This window comes from Eurypyga helias, unplaced genomic scaffold, assembly GCF_000690775.1.
Source record: "Eurypyga helias isolate BGI_N326 unplaced genomic scaffold, ASM69077v1 scaffold11110, whole genome shotgun sequence".
NCBI lineage: Eukaryota > Metazoa > Chordata > Aves > Eurypygiformes > Eurypygidae > Eurypyga > Eurypyga helias.
Genome location: NW_010226322.1, coordinates 32,152 through 48,404, shown reverse-complemented (window position 1 = coordinate 48,404; position 16,253 = coordinate 32,152). Strand labels below are relative to the sequence as shown.

Here is a 16,253-nt window from a genome sequence, read left to right as displayed (position 1 = left end):
TGTCCCTGCCCATGGCAGGGGGGTTGGAACTGGATGGTCTTTAAGGCCCCTTCCAACCCTAACCATTCTATGATTTTATCTCTGTATAAAACCAATCTAAGAACAAAACTTGATCTCAGAGATGATCTCAAATTAACCTTTCACACTGTTTTTGCAAATGTATTATTCATCTTTATAACTGTGTCCAGTTCAAGTGCCTAACCCGTGTGTGAAAAGGGTCAGCACATACACAACTGACCAAGAGCACAAGTATGACCGCTCCTCTACGTACACAGCTGTAAGCATTTTTGCTTACCCCGTTTTGAACAAGAGGCTTAAATCACAGAACGGTTTGGGTTGGAAGGGACCCTAAAGATCATCTAGTTCCAACCCCCCTGCCGTGGGCAGGGACACCTTGCACTAGACCAGGTTGCAATGTCCAACAAGTCTATGCTTCCCCAACAGATAACCGAAGCCATGAATTCTCAACAGTCCAACAACTATTTGGGACAGAACCCCAGCAAATGCACAAAGGATTGAACACTGTATAGTTCTTATAAAATACTACCCACTGCTAACAATATTGGACACTTAATTTTAAATGCACCTCCTGCTACCACCCTATTCTTGCTAGGAAACCTCCAAGACATGAAAGGAATCAAGAGACTCCTGCCATGACAAGTACACCATTTCAAACATACCTGTCAGAAACAGGACGACATCGACGTCCTCTACGTCCCGTACGCGAGTCGGAATGAAATGCTCACACACTTTGCCATGTTAACAAGGGGGGGTGATTTCCACCCCCCTCCCCCCCCCATGCCTCTTCTTGACATAGCTGTGATGATCCTAATCTCCGTCTCGGTACTTCATCATATTATAAAAGTCCTGCAACTTCACTCATATTGATAAAAGTAGCTCAAAATAGTCCTTTCCTTCCAGTGATTAGTCCTGAGCTGCCAACGTGAAAGCAGGCACATACGTCGAACATATTGCAAAGAAGAACATTCCTACCAGCAGTGTGACAGGACCATCTCTTTGGCTCTATGTGCCAGCATTACTTTCAAACACAGTGTGTTTTTTCCTCATGCATCACTATTAAATGTGGAGGTTAGACACCTCTGATGGTTTCTGCCCGCCGAAAGGAGAGCGGAAGGCTCCTGCCAACCATCACTTGCAGGGAAACAAATCTCGATGTAGAACCAGCTTCTATGTAGACTTTAGTGGGGGAGGACACGTGGTGGAACTGCTACGCCTGTGTCATCTTTTCTATAATTTCCAAGGATCAGCAGAGGCATGCTACGCTAATCTGAAAAAGGGTGTTAATGGCAGTTTTCAGCCAGCGTTCAAGAGTTCATAAGTAAGTGTAAGGACTACCTTGCAAATCAGCCTGAACAGCAGCACTAATGTAAGCAACGTGCCTTAATAGTACCACCTACCCCCTTAAAGAGAGGGCTTAGTATCAGTCTTTCTCAAGGTGCTTTACAGCGGAGAAGCAGATGCCATTTTACAGATGGAAAACCTGTGGTGCAGAGGGAGAGCAGCATCCCTAAGGACATTCGTCATCAGGTGTGCGGCAAAGTGAAGACGTGGCAAAGCCAAGACTTGGCGCAGCGCTCGATTCACACCATCACACTACTTTCCGCTGTCTTTCTTAATTAAAAGACAACAAAGCCCAGAGTCACAGAACCGTTTTTCCATGCAATCTCCATGCTGTACCACTTGTCACTATGGTTATACACAGCAGAGCCAAGCATCTCTATCTGACATTCTTTGGAATGGCGCAGGGGCTGAGTGACTGACGTTCAAATAGACTTCTGGGCTCCCCTTTATCTTTGTGCATCAGATCAGTCCAGCTCAGTGTGAGCAAAAGGTCTCTTCCCACAGCCAAGGATCCAAATGGGAAAAAATTGTCAGAAACTAACAGATAAATGTAAGAAACATAAATCCGTATTTATATTTGGCTCCATATTTACATCTAGTTCTCAAAGACACGTTCAACAACGTATTTTGAGGATGCGAGAGGGAGAAGATGAAGCGAATGAGCACTGACCACATCTTTCTGCATATACTGAATGCCATTTACAGATTTCTACAACCAAACAGGAATAATACGTATGGAAAAGTAATAGAGGAAAACGACTATTTTCTGCTCTTTTAGAGAAATAACTAATTCTGAAAGGGTTGGGGTGGGGAGGAGGGAGAGGGCATGTAATTAAGTATCAGATGGATGTGAGGACTGTGATTTAACAAAGCCAGGCAGAGGCATTTGAAAAGAAAAAGCCATCTTTTACAAACACAGTGACATCAGTAATCCCCCACTGTGGATGTCACTATGCTAACAAGTGCTTTTTTGGCAGCTTAGCTTGTGCTGTTAAGGAAAGAAACTACACTAGGAGGTAAAAAAAAAAAAAAAATTAAAATCTTTTCTTAGTAGATGCTGCATCACTCTGAAGAAACAAAGGCTCTCGCACACAGCTGATTGAAAGGATAGACAAATTATGGTCTTAAACGTGGAAGATCAGCGAAATCAGCATTTAAGGTGAAAATGCTAGATCAGTGTGTTGGTGGATATTAGCACCTACAAACACAAGCGAGCAATCAGTACTCAGATACAACATGGAACAACTGAGATGCTTTGCTAATGCAGAGAGGTTGTTGGAGATCGTATTTTGAGTCATAAGCTTTAATAGTTCCTCACCAACGAAAGTATTTGTGTTTAATTATTTTGATAGGTCTCTCACTACATTATTAAACTTGAATTTACTATCTAGGTGAAATTATAACAGAAGTCTTTAGAAAGGAGTAATTACAGTTACGTCAGTAAGACCAAATAATGTCTGTTCTTCCCTGCAGTTATACATCAGAAGGGAGTTTTTCTGCTGTGACTGCAGATCAGTTCTAGAAGAAACTGTTACATTTTTTATTTTCTCACCTCAGTATCTCATTTCTGTATTATGTGGCCAACTATATGTGGAAAGTAAGTATATTTTATGGAAAACTGGGCTAAACTCCCACAACTTAATGTTTTAAACATTCCTTTAATCTTTTTTTCTCTCCAAGGAACTCACATCCTCAGAAAAACAAATACATAGATTGTGCTCTGAAATTATTTAAAGCTGAAACATTCGATTTAGCAGACTGTTGGGTTTGGATTTCCAGAGTATTATAAGCAGTGAAGTACCTTGACTTCTAGATTTAAAGCAATATACTGTAAAAACTCTGACTTATCATCGGACGGTTTATGTTAACAAGCACTTAAGAGTGGCTCAACATCAGCTTGCTTAAATATTTAAGGAAGTAAGTACTTCAGACTCCAGCTATTGTGTTGTACGTATCCTGTCTGTTAGAAAACTGTATTCAGTACACTGTTAGAACCTCTAGAGAAAACAGAATCGAGAAACAAATGCACTGGCTGAAGTTGACTGAACCAAAATCATTTTTGCTTAAGAGCTATGTGCATGCCAAACTTTAGGTTACTTAGAGATGAGGTAATACAATACTTAATACTTAACAGATTTTTACAGGGAAGAAACAGTATTTCTTCTGGATAAGATCATATCCTGTGACATGGCCCATTTTAAGAACTGGTTTGATAGCCAAAAGACGGATTCTTTAGAAAACAGATGTCTGAAGGATTTTCTTCCTTACCACTGCCAACAGACATGAAAGTCTTTGAGGCTTCATTGGTCTTGAAATGTATTTTTCCTCAAGTAATTATTTCAAGACTACTAACAAACTTTTCAAAGAGGTCACATCTACTTCTGTTTTGTTCTAAGGTTTCTTGCCTGCATTAAAACAACAAGATGACATTACAAAAGTCACTTTTCTTGTTGCCTTGCTGACACTTGTTCTGGCTTTTGGCAAGCCTGTTCTGTTTACGATATCCAGGCAGAAAACTACTGATTTTGCTGCTGCGAACTTTTCTACTCATTTAGTGTGCCACACTGATTCACCAAGGAGTAAGATAAGCACCCAAAGCAATGCAGGGGAGATTACAGGAGGATGTATAGATGGATGAAATAAACTTAGCAGTATTGGGAAACCCCACCATTTGCCTATACACTGCCAAATCCCTGCAACAGGCACTGCAGCTGAAAGAAGGGAGTAGGAATGCATGGCCAGGCATTGTGGGGCTGGAACACCCTTCACGGCAGCAGACTGCACATCTACCTTGTTAGAACAGCCACGGCACTGCAGCCCAGGAAGTACAAACGCCCTGCAAAGCTGTGCCGGGCACTAGCGTGAGCTCACTACAAATCTGGCGAGGCTCCGAGGCAGCAAACATGACTGTAGAGCTGTATCAGTGAACTACACAAAAAACGTGGATATTGACATTTAGATAAGAAGCGATCCACAATGGTGAAAGAGATGTCACCAGTAGTATCGTAACGGCTGTCTATATAATTAGGTATACCAGATATCTTCGACGGAGCATTGACTAGCCATCAACTACAGCTGTGAATCTGAGATTTAGGACAACTTTAATACAAAGACTACCACCAGCTGGCCTGCTGTTGCTGTTCAGTCAGGAGGGTGGGGGAAGTCAAACATGTCTGCACATAGTACTTGCCACTGCACTTCTTTTGATGTCACTGGATGAAGGAACTAGACAATTTTTGTCCTCTAGCCCTTTACTTGAGGCATCCATATTCAGAACAGAAATTATTTTTGCTACTTCAAAATTTTATCCAACATTTTTAAATTAGTAAGGGTTCTTCACTATGAGGAGAAATTACTTCAGCCAATTTACATTCTACTTTAAGGTATGCCTTTCCATGGGAAAAAAAAAATCAAAGTAAACATGAAGAAGAAATACTCTTTGCCACTGTTTTGAAAATCCACATTACCTTTTCACGGGCTCTGTCTGCACAAGTGCTGCATCTGTCATGGCTTTCATCCACAACTCCATTTCCTTCCCTGTATCTGTGCAGAAATAATAGGTCCTCATGTTTGGATGAGCTGCCTGATTGGAAATGACATGGTCATTGCAATAAAAATGTAAGATTCTGTAAAAGAAAAGAAGCAAATGATGTTACTGTATACTCACTATAATGTTTTCTGTAATAGGATTTCTGCAAATAATATTATCAGAAAAAATATTGGAAGGAATACTTCAGTGTTTCTCCATTACCACATTCATATTTTCAAAATAATTGCCTATAGTTTTCATAGCTGCTTCTTCATTAATATACTCAAAATCTCTTGAATTTCTTCAATTTGTTAAAAACTATTTTGACTATCCATTAATATAAATTAATATAATTATCAGAAGTAGGTTTTTGGCATAGGTTTTTGCAGTCTGAATGATACAAGAAGTTTTAATTTGTACTTACCATAGTAAATAAATGATGTGTTGCTTAGGAGGCCAAAAGAAGAGCCAAAAGGAGCTCATAAAACAAACAAACAAAAAGTCAAGAGAAAATATTTAGTAGAGTGATTTATATCATGATAAAAATGATTAGCTGTGGAAACACTCCCAATAATGATGCATGTAATACTGTGATTTAAGTGATAATAAAAGCTTATTTTTACTTATATATAAAGATATGATGTATCTAAATGACTAAAGAATTTAATTAGTGGGATAAGTCTAGCTGTGCACACAGTTTACAGTTCTAAAACACCACACGTTATTTAAGATCCATGAACTAAAAATAAAAGACCAATAATAAGTGATATTCACCCATTTTCTTATTCTAGTAGTTATGTCTATATTTACATCAGGCTAAATACTGGAATCGTCTGCTACTGTATCAGGCAAGAATCAGTCTCAGAAGCTGTTTTTCAATGGTGTTTTGCATAACAGCTCAGTAAAATGAGTTCTGTTCACCAAGCTATTCTGCTTTCAGACATAAAATTAAGCTGGAAATTTGATTCCCTTACCTTAAAGGCGTATTTGCGGTTAATATGGTCCTCGGGAGAAAGAACTGATATCTGAAAGCTAGGCAGAAGTATGCTACCTAGTATTCCTTCTTCTTTCTCATCTGTGAATGTATAGTCTTTGATTAGAGAAACGACGTGTTTTGACACGCAATACTTGCACTCAGCCCCTTCAGTGAAACTCTGAGCTTAACAACAGACGGGTACCAAGGAGTTTACCTCAGAAGAAAACGCATCACAGCATGAGAAAGCCAGACTGATTTGTTAACGTAGGAGCCTGTATAGTCTCACACGTGTGCCGTCCACCAGACCTGTGCAGTCCCTCTCTGCCCACACATGCCACAGAACCCACATTGCACACGTGTGCGCCCAAAAACCTGCTAAGCGCTGTGAAATCCGGGCTGTTTCAATATGGCCACCTCCAACTTCTTCCCAAGATATTCCCAATCCCCTCCGAGAGTGCCAGCTCTACAAGTTTAAGAATGTCAGCTACCCTGTGGAATCTGCCACCTTATGGAAAACACTCCAAATAGCTTTTCCTGGTGTTTTTCAGGGGAGTAGTGCTTACCTGCGTACGACTTCAAAGCTGAAAAATAGATAGAAATCTAACCTCTAAATCAGTGACAAGAACAATATCTGCTATCTGTTGCCTGCTCAGTAAAAATTACAAATACCTGTGCGAGCAGAGGTATTTTAAAATACTATTTATGACCGTTGGTCTTTGAGAAAATGTTCACATTCCCCTCGTGAGACTGGGCATGTTAAGCTATGACATTGTTGTATTTCCCATGAACAGTTTACACTCAATTAGATTCCATTTGTGAGAATGCATATGTTTCAGATCATTTGTAAAAAACAAGCAATAGTTCCTCAAACCAAACACCCTTTTTCAAGAACATTAGTTTTTTGAAAATTTTAGATCAATACATTACAATAATAAATTGACATTTTAATTGGAAAGAACAATCAGCTCTTAAATCCAATTATACTTTAATAAAGGAATAATTGGATGTAATTCACAAAGTCAATCTTAATTGTATTTCAGACACCGAACGTCTGTTCACAACCAGTATCTTCAGAGACTGTCCCCCATAACGCTTCTCTTAGTTTAAGATACTGCCCACAACAAAAGACTACGTATCTATGAAATGAAGATGAAAACATAGATATTCCAAAGTTTAAAGCACGGAAAATTTATACTGTTGTAATTAAAAGTACATGTAAACAGCCCAAAAGGCCTACCTCTTATATACCTGGATTTAGAAATCTTTTCCCAGTTCTTGTTTACACACTAAATTCTGAAAAGTCACAACTTTCATCTATGTTGGTCACACGGGGAAAGCTCTGCCCACCCATGTTAGCATTGCAAAATATTAGATGTAAACATTACGCTTTCTTGGTTATTAATTGGAGAACTACACATAAAATTATTCCAATTAGAATGTAGAAAAGAAATAAGGGGAATAGATTGACTTTCAGGTATTCAACTGTACTCATAAGTATGCCTGAAACCATCCCATCTCCCCCTCTGAATTATTTGGTCCTTGCCAGTCACACACACAAATCTGCCTTTTTCTTTCCCCCTGTCCCAGAATGCATGGCAAATATTTGGGTTTACTTTATCTGGACTGCTGTTTGGGGGAAAAAACTCCCTCCTTCTGCTAGATTATACTCTGATTTATGACTAAGTCACACCCATTAGTGCCACAGAAAAGCATTAAGCAATTTTGTTCCACTGAACAGCTGCATGTCTGGAGGACTTTGTTCTTTGTTAAAGACATACTGCTGCACTAAATTTCCAGATTTTAAAAATCTGTTTCCCATCAGACTAGCTTTTAACTACACATTACACTGCCCCATACCCATCTTTACTTGTATGCTGTGTATGAACAAAACAGGAGAAAAGTAGCAGATTTTCTGCCCAGCCTTAAGTTCTTTTATTTGTTGCAACAATAACCTTCCAATATCAGTCTTTTATCCCTCAGTGAAACAGAAAAAAGGACTTTTCTCCAAGCTCTGAATACAATGAAATAATTTTTCTTTTCATCTATAAATTAGACTTAAGCATTAGCTGCTACCACTGTAACACAACTGTAAAAGTTCAAAGATTTACTAACAAAACAAAGCCAAACAAAAAACTCCAACCACCAACATTCCATAACCAGAAATATTATTTGTTACTGGGAATTAAGTGCATTGCTCCCCCCCTTTCAATTTTTTCAATATCTGAGACACAATTAACAAAAACATAAAAGCACAGGGATTAGAGTGCAAATTCTTTTATATTTTAGTAGCCATTTCTAATACCTTTAAGACTACCACTGTACATGTTTGTTTACAGTTTGTCAGCTTTAACTGTTTTCTAGCAAGTGAACAACAGCTAAAAGCTTAGTTTACCATGTAAGCAAATCAGACTACTCTACTTATATTTGAGCTTGTCTGGCACACTAAGATGCAGAAATGAAAATCTAAGATTATAGAGCTGTTTGCATTTTATTTGTTGGTGGTTTCGCTTATTGCTTTTTTGTTTTGAGATGCTTCACGTGCAGTACTTTAAGTCAATTTAATCTGTTCCTAAGGCAGCACTTTCTTTAGAACCTTTGGAAGAGAGCCTGAAGACTTGTTTAAAATAAGAAAATCCTATAACAAAACACAGAGTATATAAAAAACACTTAACCAAACGCAGTTGTACCACAATTGATGCCCCCACAAATGAAATTTTAGTCTAATTTTGACTCAGTAGTGGTTTATCCAACAACGTATATTTCTTGGGGTGAAGAAACTAAGCCTAATGATTATATTTCAATAATTCGGAATTTGCTACCTAAAGCAGTTACAAAGACAACTTTTTGTGTTTCATGACCTGATTTGTCTTGATTAGACTAGAACCATGCGGCACTTTATGGAACTGCATTTTAAATTCATCAGTCACTGCTTTCAGCATCACCAGCATCAACACCACTATCCATTCCGAAGTCTCATCCTAAACAGAAACCCTTTCTTACCCTTCACAAGGCTGCAGATAGCCTTAGCTGTTAATTCTCCTCTATTCTGCCATGCTTTACAATCTTGTTTGCTCTTTGCCTCCTTTAAACCACTATGGTTGTACACCTTATTTCAGGATTAAATACATTTTCATACGCACAAATCCCATTTGTTTATCCCCTCAGGAGCACAACGGTTAATAATCTGTAATGGTGAAGGGATCGGTTTTCTAACATACATATCTCCAGACTAGAATTACAAACAGCTAATTTTTCCCATGTAAAACAAGTCTCACGTAGTTACGTAAGGGTACTAACAGGTTTCTTTGTTCCAAATACAGCAGAGACTTCTACTCACATGGAACTGGACAACTTTTCACTTTATAGGCATTCATGAACACTGATTAGATTCCCAAAAGGCATATATATCCTCTTTATCATTCCAAAGGCAGTTTCAGCTCCCCTGCACTATCCATTTCCTATCCCCTTTTCAGTTACTCCCCCTTTTCAGTTACTCCATTTGCATTAAAAAAAAAATCAGATTTAGTTAGCCTGGCATATTTGATTCCTAACAGCAGAAACAGCAAAACTACATTCCAGAATTTAATAAAAGAAGTGGCTGTGAATGAGTTTGCCCTTTGAGCATACCTGACAGGCAGGAAGCAATTATGTGAAATTGGTAATTAAGAAAGACAGGGAAAAAAACCCAAACCAAACCCAAACCAAAAAGATAAAAGTAGGAGGCCTGGATATTGACAGCTATACAACCATCCTACCCATTAGGTTAAGTAGCAGCTTCATTTTTCTTACACTGGAGTGCTGTGTCAAACTTTATCTGCTTCCAATAAAGTCAGGAAACGAAGCTTTCCTGAGTGGAACTTACCTCTGTAATAGAAGAGGCACAGATCTGAGAGCACAAACCATCGCTTCTTCCACAACTTCATTCCAGTACTATCCTGTACCAATCAAAGGGACCAAGTAGGACTGTTAATAGTAATAGCTCAAAGTAACCCGGGTACCGCGTAACTCTGGCAGTGTGCCAGTAGTCCGTTTTCTCGGCTAAGGTATTCTAAGTATCTTTGGCTTCTCAGCACGGACTTGACACTGCAAGGAAAGATCATAACCCAGGAAGCCTGAAGTTCACGTGATTCAAGAATCAATAAACTGAGAGCCCTCTGTTTCAGCATGCTAGGGACCACAGTCCGCAGCTGACTGGAAAAAGGTACACTTTTTCTTATAAAAAGGAAAAGAGAAGGAAGGGTAACACTTTGGGCATATCCTCTGAAACTCTGCTGAACTTCTACTACCACTCACGTATCTAGAAGAAATTTCTTTCCCAATAAAGTTTATTCCCAAAGCAATTTCATTTTCTTTTATGCTTGTAACCAATTTACACTGCACAACTCCAAGACTGCCCCCACTACTGCGGTGTAAATAAGCCAGAGCACTGCAGCGCACACATCCTAGTAGAACCAGATTTAATAAATATGTTAATCTGTTCCAAGAAGAAAGGTACGTGTGAATTATCAGTATCCTTGTAATAAACAGCTTTTGTGACAACCTAGAAGAGAGAAGTCAGCATAATTTTTAGCCCCGTATTTCAAGCTCTGCTCTTTTTGGGGTGGGAGAAATGAGCTGAAGGAAGGTGAATAAAGGGTAAAGCAAGCATCAGCTAGGAAACATTCACAAGAAGTTTAAAAATTCTTTAACACAAACATTTCCATAAACAGGATAACAAAACATTTTATAGCACCTTCCTTCTGAGGACCTCAAAGTGGTTTAACAAACACTAATGAAGTCTGGAAGCACTATCCACAGCAGTCGGCTCCTATTTCACAGCTGGAAAGGCAGGAACGAGGAGGGGAAACTACCTTCCTCACCTCACTGACAAGGTCACTGACTCAGTAGTGGATTAGGATGCCAGACCTCTAGCCCAAAGGACACTGGCCATAAAAATAACCATGTGATGGGAAATGCTCAAGCTTCTTCACTATAAAGGATTATCACAAACCTGCAGATAGACTGAAGAGGCTGTTACAGAATGTCACATTTAGCCCATCACTCAAAAACACCAACAGGTTTCTACGTGACCACATGTAAAAAAAGTAAATGAGATACGCTAGGAATTCCTTCTTCAGGCATCGCAGAGGCGCACACAAAATGACTGTGGTGCTCTCTTATGTCAAACTCTTTCCTAAAGTACATCCTTTTTTGTATTAGTGGATTTACTACTTATTGTTCCCTCTTGATTGAGATTATCTCATAATATGGTAATAGTATGTTCAGAGTAAACACCTTCCAAAACAACAGTTGACTCTGGACTTAAGAGTTATTAGAAAAAGTGGCAGAAGAATGGCATCACATGCAATCAAACAGCATGCTGAGTCAAACAAAACTTGCTGTCTTCTGTCATTACATAAACAAGTTAAGAAAGTTACCTTACTATCAAAAAGAAACCTGCAGAAGCCTTCACTGTAAACTTCTGAAGCTAGTATCTGTTAGTAAACCTTTTGACTAAACCGGCTTTCAGTTACCACTACACCATGGAAACATACAGCATCCCCTTTTCTTACAAAACCCAATCAAGCATCACAGCATTTAAATAATTTTACACATAAACCCTGTCCAACCATATACATCTGGACACCGAGGTGGACTGAAAACCGGTTGAAACACCAGGCCCGGGGAGTGGTGATCCGCGGCAGCAGGGACAGCCAGTTGCTAGTGGTCTACCCTGGGGCTGACACTGGCCAAGACGATGTAAGGTCTTCACTGACGACCTGCACACTGGGACAGAGTGCACCCTCAGCAAGTTTGCGGGTAATATGAACTACCGAGCAGCTGATGCCCTAGACGGCTGTGCTGTCATTCAGAGGGACCTCGACAGGCTGAGAAATTGGGCAGAGAAGAATCCCATGAGGTTCAACAAAGGGAAACTCTCAGTCCTCCCTCTGGAGAGGAACAGCCCCACGCACCAGTACACACCGGGGCTAGTCAGCTGAAAAGGAGCTCTGTGGTGAAGGACCTGGGGGGTCCTGGTGGACAGGCAGCTGGTCGTGAGCCAGCAATGCACCCTCATGGCAAAAGTGGCCAACAGCATCCTGGGCTGCATTAGCCAACCGTCATAATTCTGTGATCTTAAAATGTAGCTCCTTTTTCTTCATTAGTAAAATAATACAACTGTACACTAAGATGGATTTGGTAATATGAACAAAGAGTGTAATTCTTAGGAAAGCAACATCACTGTACTAGTTTATGTGCTTTGACTATATGGTTTGACATGAAACAAGACACAAACCAGCAAGAATCTCTACAGCACTCTAGTAAGTTAGTTGAGGTACATAACCATATCTTTTCATACAGGTAAAACTCACTACAAAGGACCTCGGAATGAAAAGCCAGATCATCACAAACCTAACTTGTTCAGAAGGAGGCAGCAAAGAGCAAACTCCTGTGTTTCTACTGGCTACTCTTACAGGGGGAGTTTTCTATACTCATGCAGGTGCCAACAAGAGATACTTGGGCACGCAACTACCTGTGCTATAATTCAGACATCATGTACCAATTAAGTTAATCGATTGCCTCATTTAATTAAAAAAATCCAGAAAACATTTCTTTAGGAATAGTGACTTTTCTTTTTTCAAGCTAAAAAGTTTAATAGCCCTAAAAACAAACAAAAAAAACCAAACCAAAGCAACCTCTCACCTTTGTGACAACTTTTTACTCTCAACACTGAGAGTAGAGACCATGAGAGTATCTAAAGATAGAAAAATCTTCTACTAAATAGATCCTTCTAGATCATTTTATCTGACAGAAATTTTTAAAAAGAACTGATTCATCAACAGCATCCGGAAAGCTACTGTGGGTCATACCAGTCTATTGGAGTAGGGACAGCAAATGACAACATAGATCCAAAACTATACACACACATTTGCCCCAGCTGAGTTTAAATGACAAGTTCTTACAGGGTTCTTGGTAGATTTATAAAACATATTCCTACTCTGGCCTGATCAGTGTCATCATTCAATTTTTTGATCAAATTACTCTGATTTCCTGCAGAGCAAGAAAGTGCGAGTGGTCTGGTACTGCAGAATCTCAAATAAATCTACAGCAGGTACAGCTGGATACACTGTCACTAAAAACTGAAGAGCACGTACCTGCGATTAGTTTACATTCAATAGGAGACTGAACCTAAAATGACCTCTGGCTGTAAGATGATCATCTTTAAGAAAACAGGCATTCCTCTCATCATATGCGACAAATTTACTTGATTTCCACAATTTGTTATTGAAAACACTTACTTAAAACCAACAACTAAGAGATGCAGCCTAACAAAAGGAACTTCAAAATTTAAAACCCCAGTATGCTGGGCCATACATCCTTGTCCCATTATCTCAGCATGTCTGAAATTGAGCTGTTTACTACCAACATCTGCTTAGATTTTTCAAGCCCTTTATAAATACACATTCTCTCTGACATATACATTCTATCTAGTCCGATGCCCTCACTCATTTTTATCAGAATGTTATCCAACAAGTATATAATTATTTAAAGTACCATGCATCAGTTGCCCACAGTTTATAGCTTCACTCTGGCATCACTATCATTGTATTTTATGCAAATTATTGTCTTTTCTACATTATAAACCTTACAAAAAAATAAGGGAGGGAGGGTGTGGTGAAAAGGGGGAAGAGTACCTGTTTGTAGAGCCAGCCACGTCTGACAACTGGTGCATTAGGATTTCTCTTTATTGAGTTTGACCTCTTTCCGAAATTATGAACCTTCTTTGAAGATCGTGATGTCTAAATTGAATTGAACAGGTTAAAGAAAACATGACATCAATATCTGATGAAAAATCATAATAAACTTTCTGTTCCTTAAGATCTTTTTCTTATGAGTGTTCCTCTGGGGGACTGCAGAATACAAACTGTATTCCTTTTTTAGATAAATAATTATTATGATGGTTCTGCTGGCTTCAGCATTTCCTTCTTTTTCCTCTTTAAAAAACCTAAAGACAAATCCCAAGTACTTTTTTTTTTAACAAGAAAAAACAACCAAATACATAGCTGACCTTCTTACAAGGTATGTAGAAAGACTATCAAGCTGTAGAAAGAGAAGTAAAATTAGCAGAACTATCATTAATTATGAAAAATGCTATCACATGGGCAAGAAAATTCTACTCTTTCCTGCTTCCAACACTGGCCTAATACATAAAGATTTGTTCCGATTTAAACAAGACATAATTCAAAGGCTTCTCACAAAGTCTCCCCATTTCCTAACACACACTAACTTCTTAAAATTCTTTCTTCCCCCCGCAATAACCCTTTGCTCTGTGATCTCTTGGCTGGTTTGAATATTCATTATTTTACCTGCTTGCACTAAAGCCTACTTTGAATCTTTTGCCCATAAACTCCAGTGCTTATATCTGCTGTTGCTTAAACCTTTTACACCCTTGCTGCTACGCAATGATTACAGATGATTAAGAGAAGTAGGAAAACCCATTTTAGATTTTATTCTTCTACTTGAGTAACCAAAAGAAATTGGAAAAGGCACAAAGAAACGTGCAGTGCTTTGCCAATTCACACTTCAGCCTACGTTTATAAAGTTTGTTCTGCAACTAAATGAGCTGAACCTTTACTTGTATTTTAAACTCTGTAAGAACTGGTGTCTGAGACCATGAGATGTGATATAGCAAAGTATCCCACTCCACAAAGGAAGTTAAGTTCAAGAAGTTCAAGTAAGTTTTTTTAAGCTGTGTTCATGGCTCTGCTCCAAATCCACCATTTGAACCAAGACAACATAATCCTGCGCTTCAGCTTCCCCATCTCTGCTACTGAGACTAATCATAAGGTTATGCAAAGTTCCTAAAGGAGGAAGGCTAAACCAACACTTGTTTTTTGTTGCAAATTAGGGTATGGGGTTTCTCTGAGGAAATTCTCTCAACACGTATCACAGAACTGAGTTGGGTTTTATACATGCTCGAGAGAATTCCACAGTAGGTTACAAATCATAAATTGAAAACTGCAATTTAAAATGATGTGCAGCTTGTGCAGTCAACAATGCCATTAACTGAAGGATAGAAAATAGCTTAGCCAAAAAAGAATAACATTACACAAAACTCTGTGTTTGTCTTAAGCCTACAGCACAATGCAACAAGTTTGTTTTGTATTTCTGTTTTGAAAGAATCAGGAGGGAATATAAAAACAATGAGTGCTTTTAATTTCCCTTGGAAATACAGAAATTTGACTCAACTCTGTTTGGAAAGCAAGATGGAGAAAGCAATTGAAAGCCTGATTAAAAATAAAAGTAAAAATCGTTCATATTTTCATGTGAAAAATTTCCAGGGCAAAATGGACTAAAGGTTTGTAAAAAGCCAACAGAGTGATGCCATGCAGCTGTTAAAAAGGAATATACAGAGAAACTGTAACAACCCAGAGCATGCTATAAAATGAACTCTACATCCGTCTCAGTTAACCTGTATGGCTACTCTAATGCCATATAACACAAGAGCTGTGCCAAGATTTTGATCAGAAGTAATTTATAACACTCAGTCCTGCTCTAATATTAGGTATTAAAGGTTCAAAACCTTTCAAGACTGTTCCAGACTTCCTATACTTGTATGACTAACACACCAGGGATTCTTCTGAAAACACAACCAACCACAAGTACTACTAATGTGAAGTCGTCTAACAGATTCAGATAAAACAGATAGGTATCTCTTAGATAGGTCTAATAACAAACCACATTGACTCCAATTTCCCAAAGTTTTAATGGATTAATAATTCGTCTTACCACCTGTGAACGCACATTTCCATTAATTAAACAGAGCATCACAAGTGCTTTCTCAGTTTAGTTAATACAGAAAACACTTTAGATGACTCGTGATTATTTTACCACACACTGCACAGAGTAACTTCACAACAAATTCTGAGTCATTAGACAATGAATATTTTAGGATATTGAAACATTGTAGGGGCATATATAACTATTTATGAGTTCTCAAATGTTTTAGATCATCTCCTCATCTTGTTATGTCTGGGATCCCTGATCATCTCACATTCTCTCACACACATCTAATATATCTCAAACTGGGGAAACAGGAAGAAAGTGAAACAAAACAAGAACTGAAGGGTTCAAATACTTTTTACCCCACAGCATTAAAAAACATAGGACATACTGTATAGCTGCAGCTTCTGGAGGTGCAAAAAGGACAGTGAATGAAGGGTCCAACTACTAAACACTTGCTGGGAGGTGTAGAAAGTAACAGAGCTAGCAAAGTTATAGTCACATCCAGTACCATCTGACCTATTCTAAGGAATGGTCCCAGCAGCTCTGATTCCTCTAAAAACAGAATCTATGGGAAGGACCCTGTACAGCTCCCGTACGGAGAAAGAAGCAGTCCAGGCA

General features: G+C 38.8%; 1 protein-coding gene across 1 annotated transcript in view; it reads right to left on the bottom strand.

Moving 5' to 3' along the window:
* The window catches only part of PLEKHA5 (pleckstrin homology domain containing, family A member 5), a 66,844-nt gene that overhangs the window by 45,162 nt on the left and 5,429 nt on the right, over positions 1-16,253 (bottom strand). The window contains exons 3-6 of the mRNA XM_010152668.1: positions 13,544-13,648; positions 9,730-9,802; positions 5,866-5,966; positions 4,830-4,945 (exon numbers count right to left, since the gene is read on the bottom strand). Coding sequence (XP_010150970.1) covers positions 4,830-4,945; positions 5,866-5,966; positions 9,730-9,802; positions 13,544-13,648 — 395 coding nt within the window. The remainder of the gene's footprint in view (positions 1-4,829; positions 4,946-5,865; positions 5,967-9,729; positions 9,803-13,543; positions 13,649-16,253) is intronic.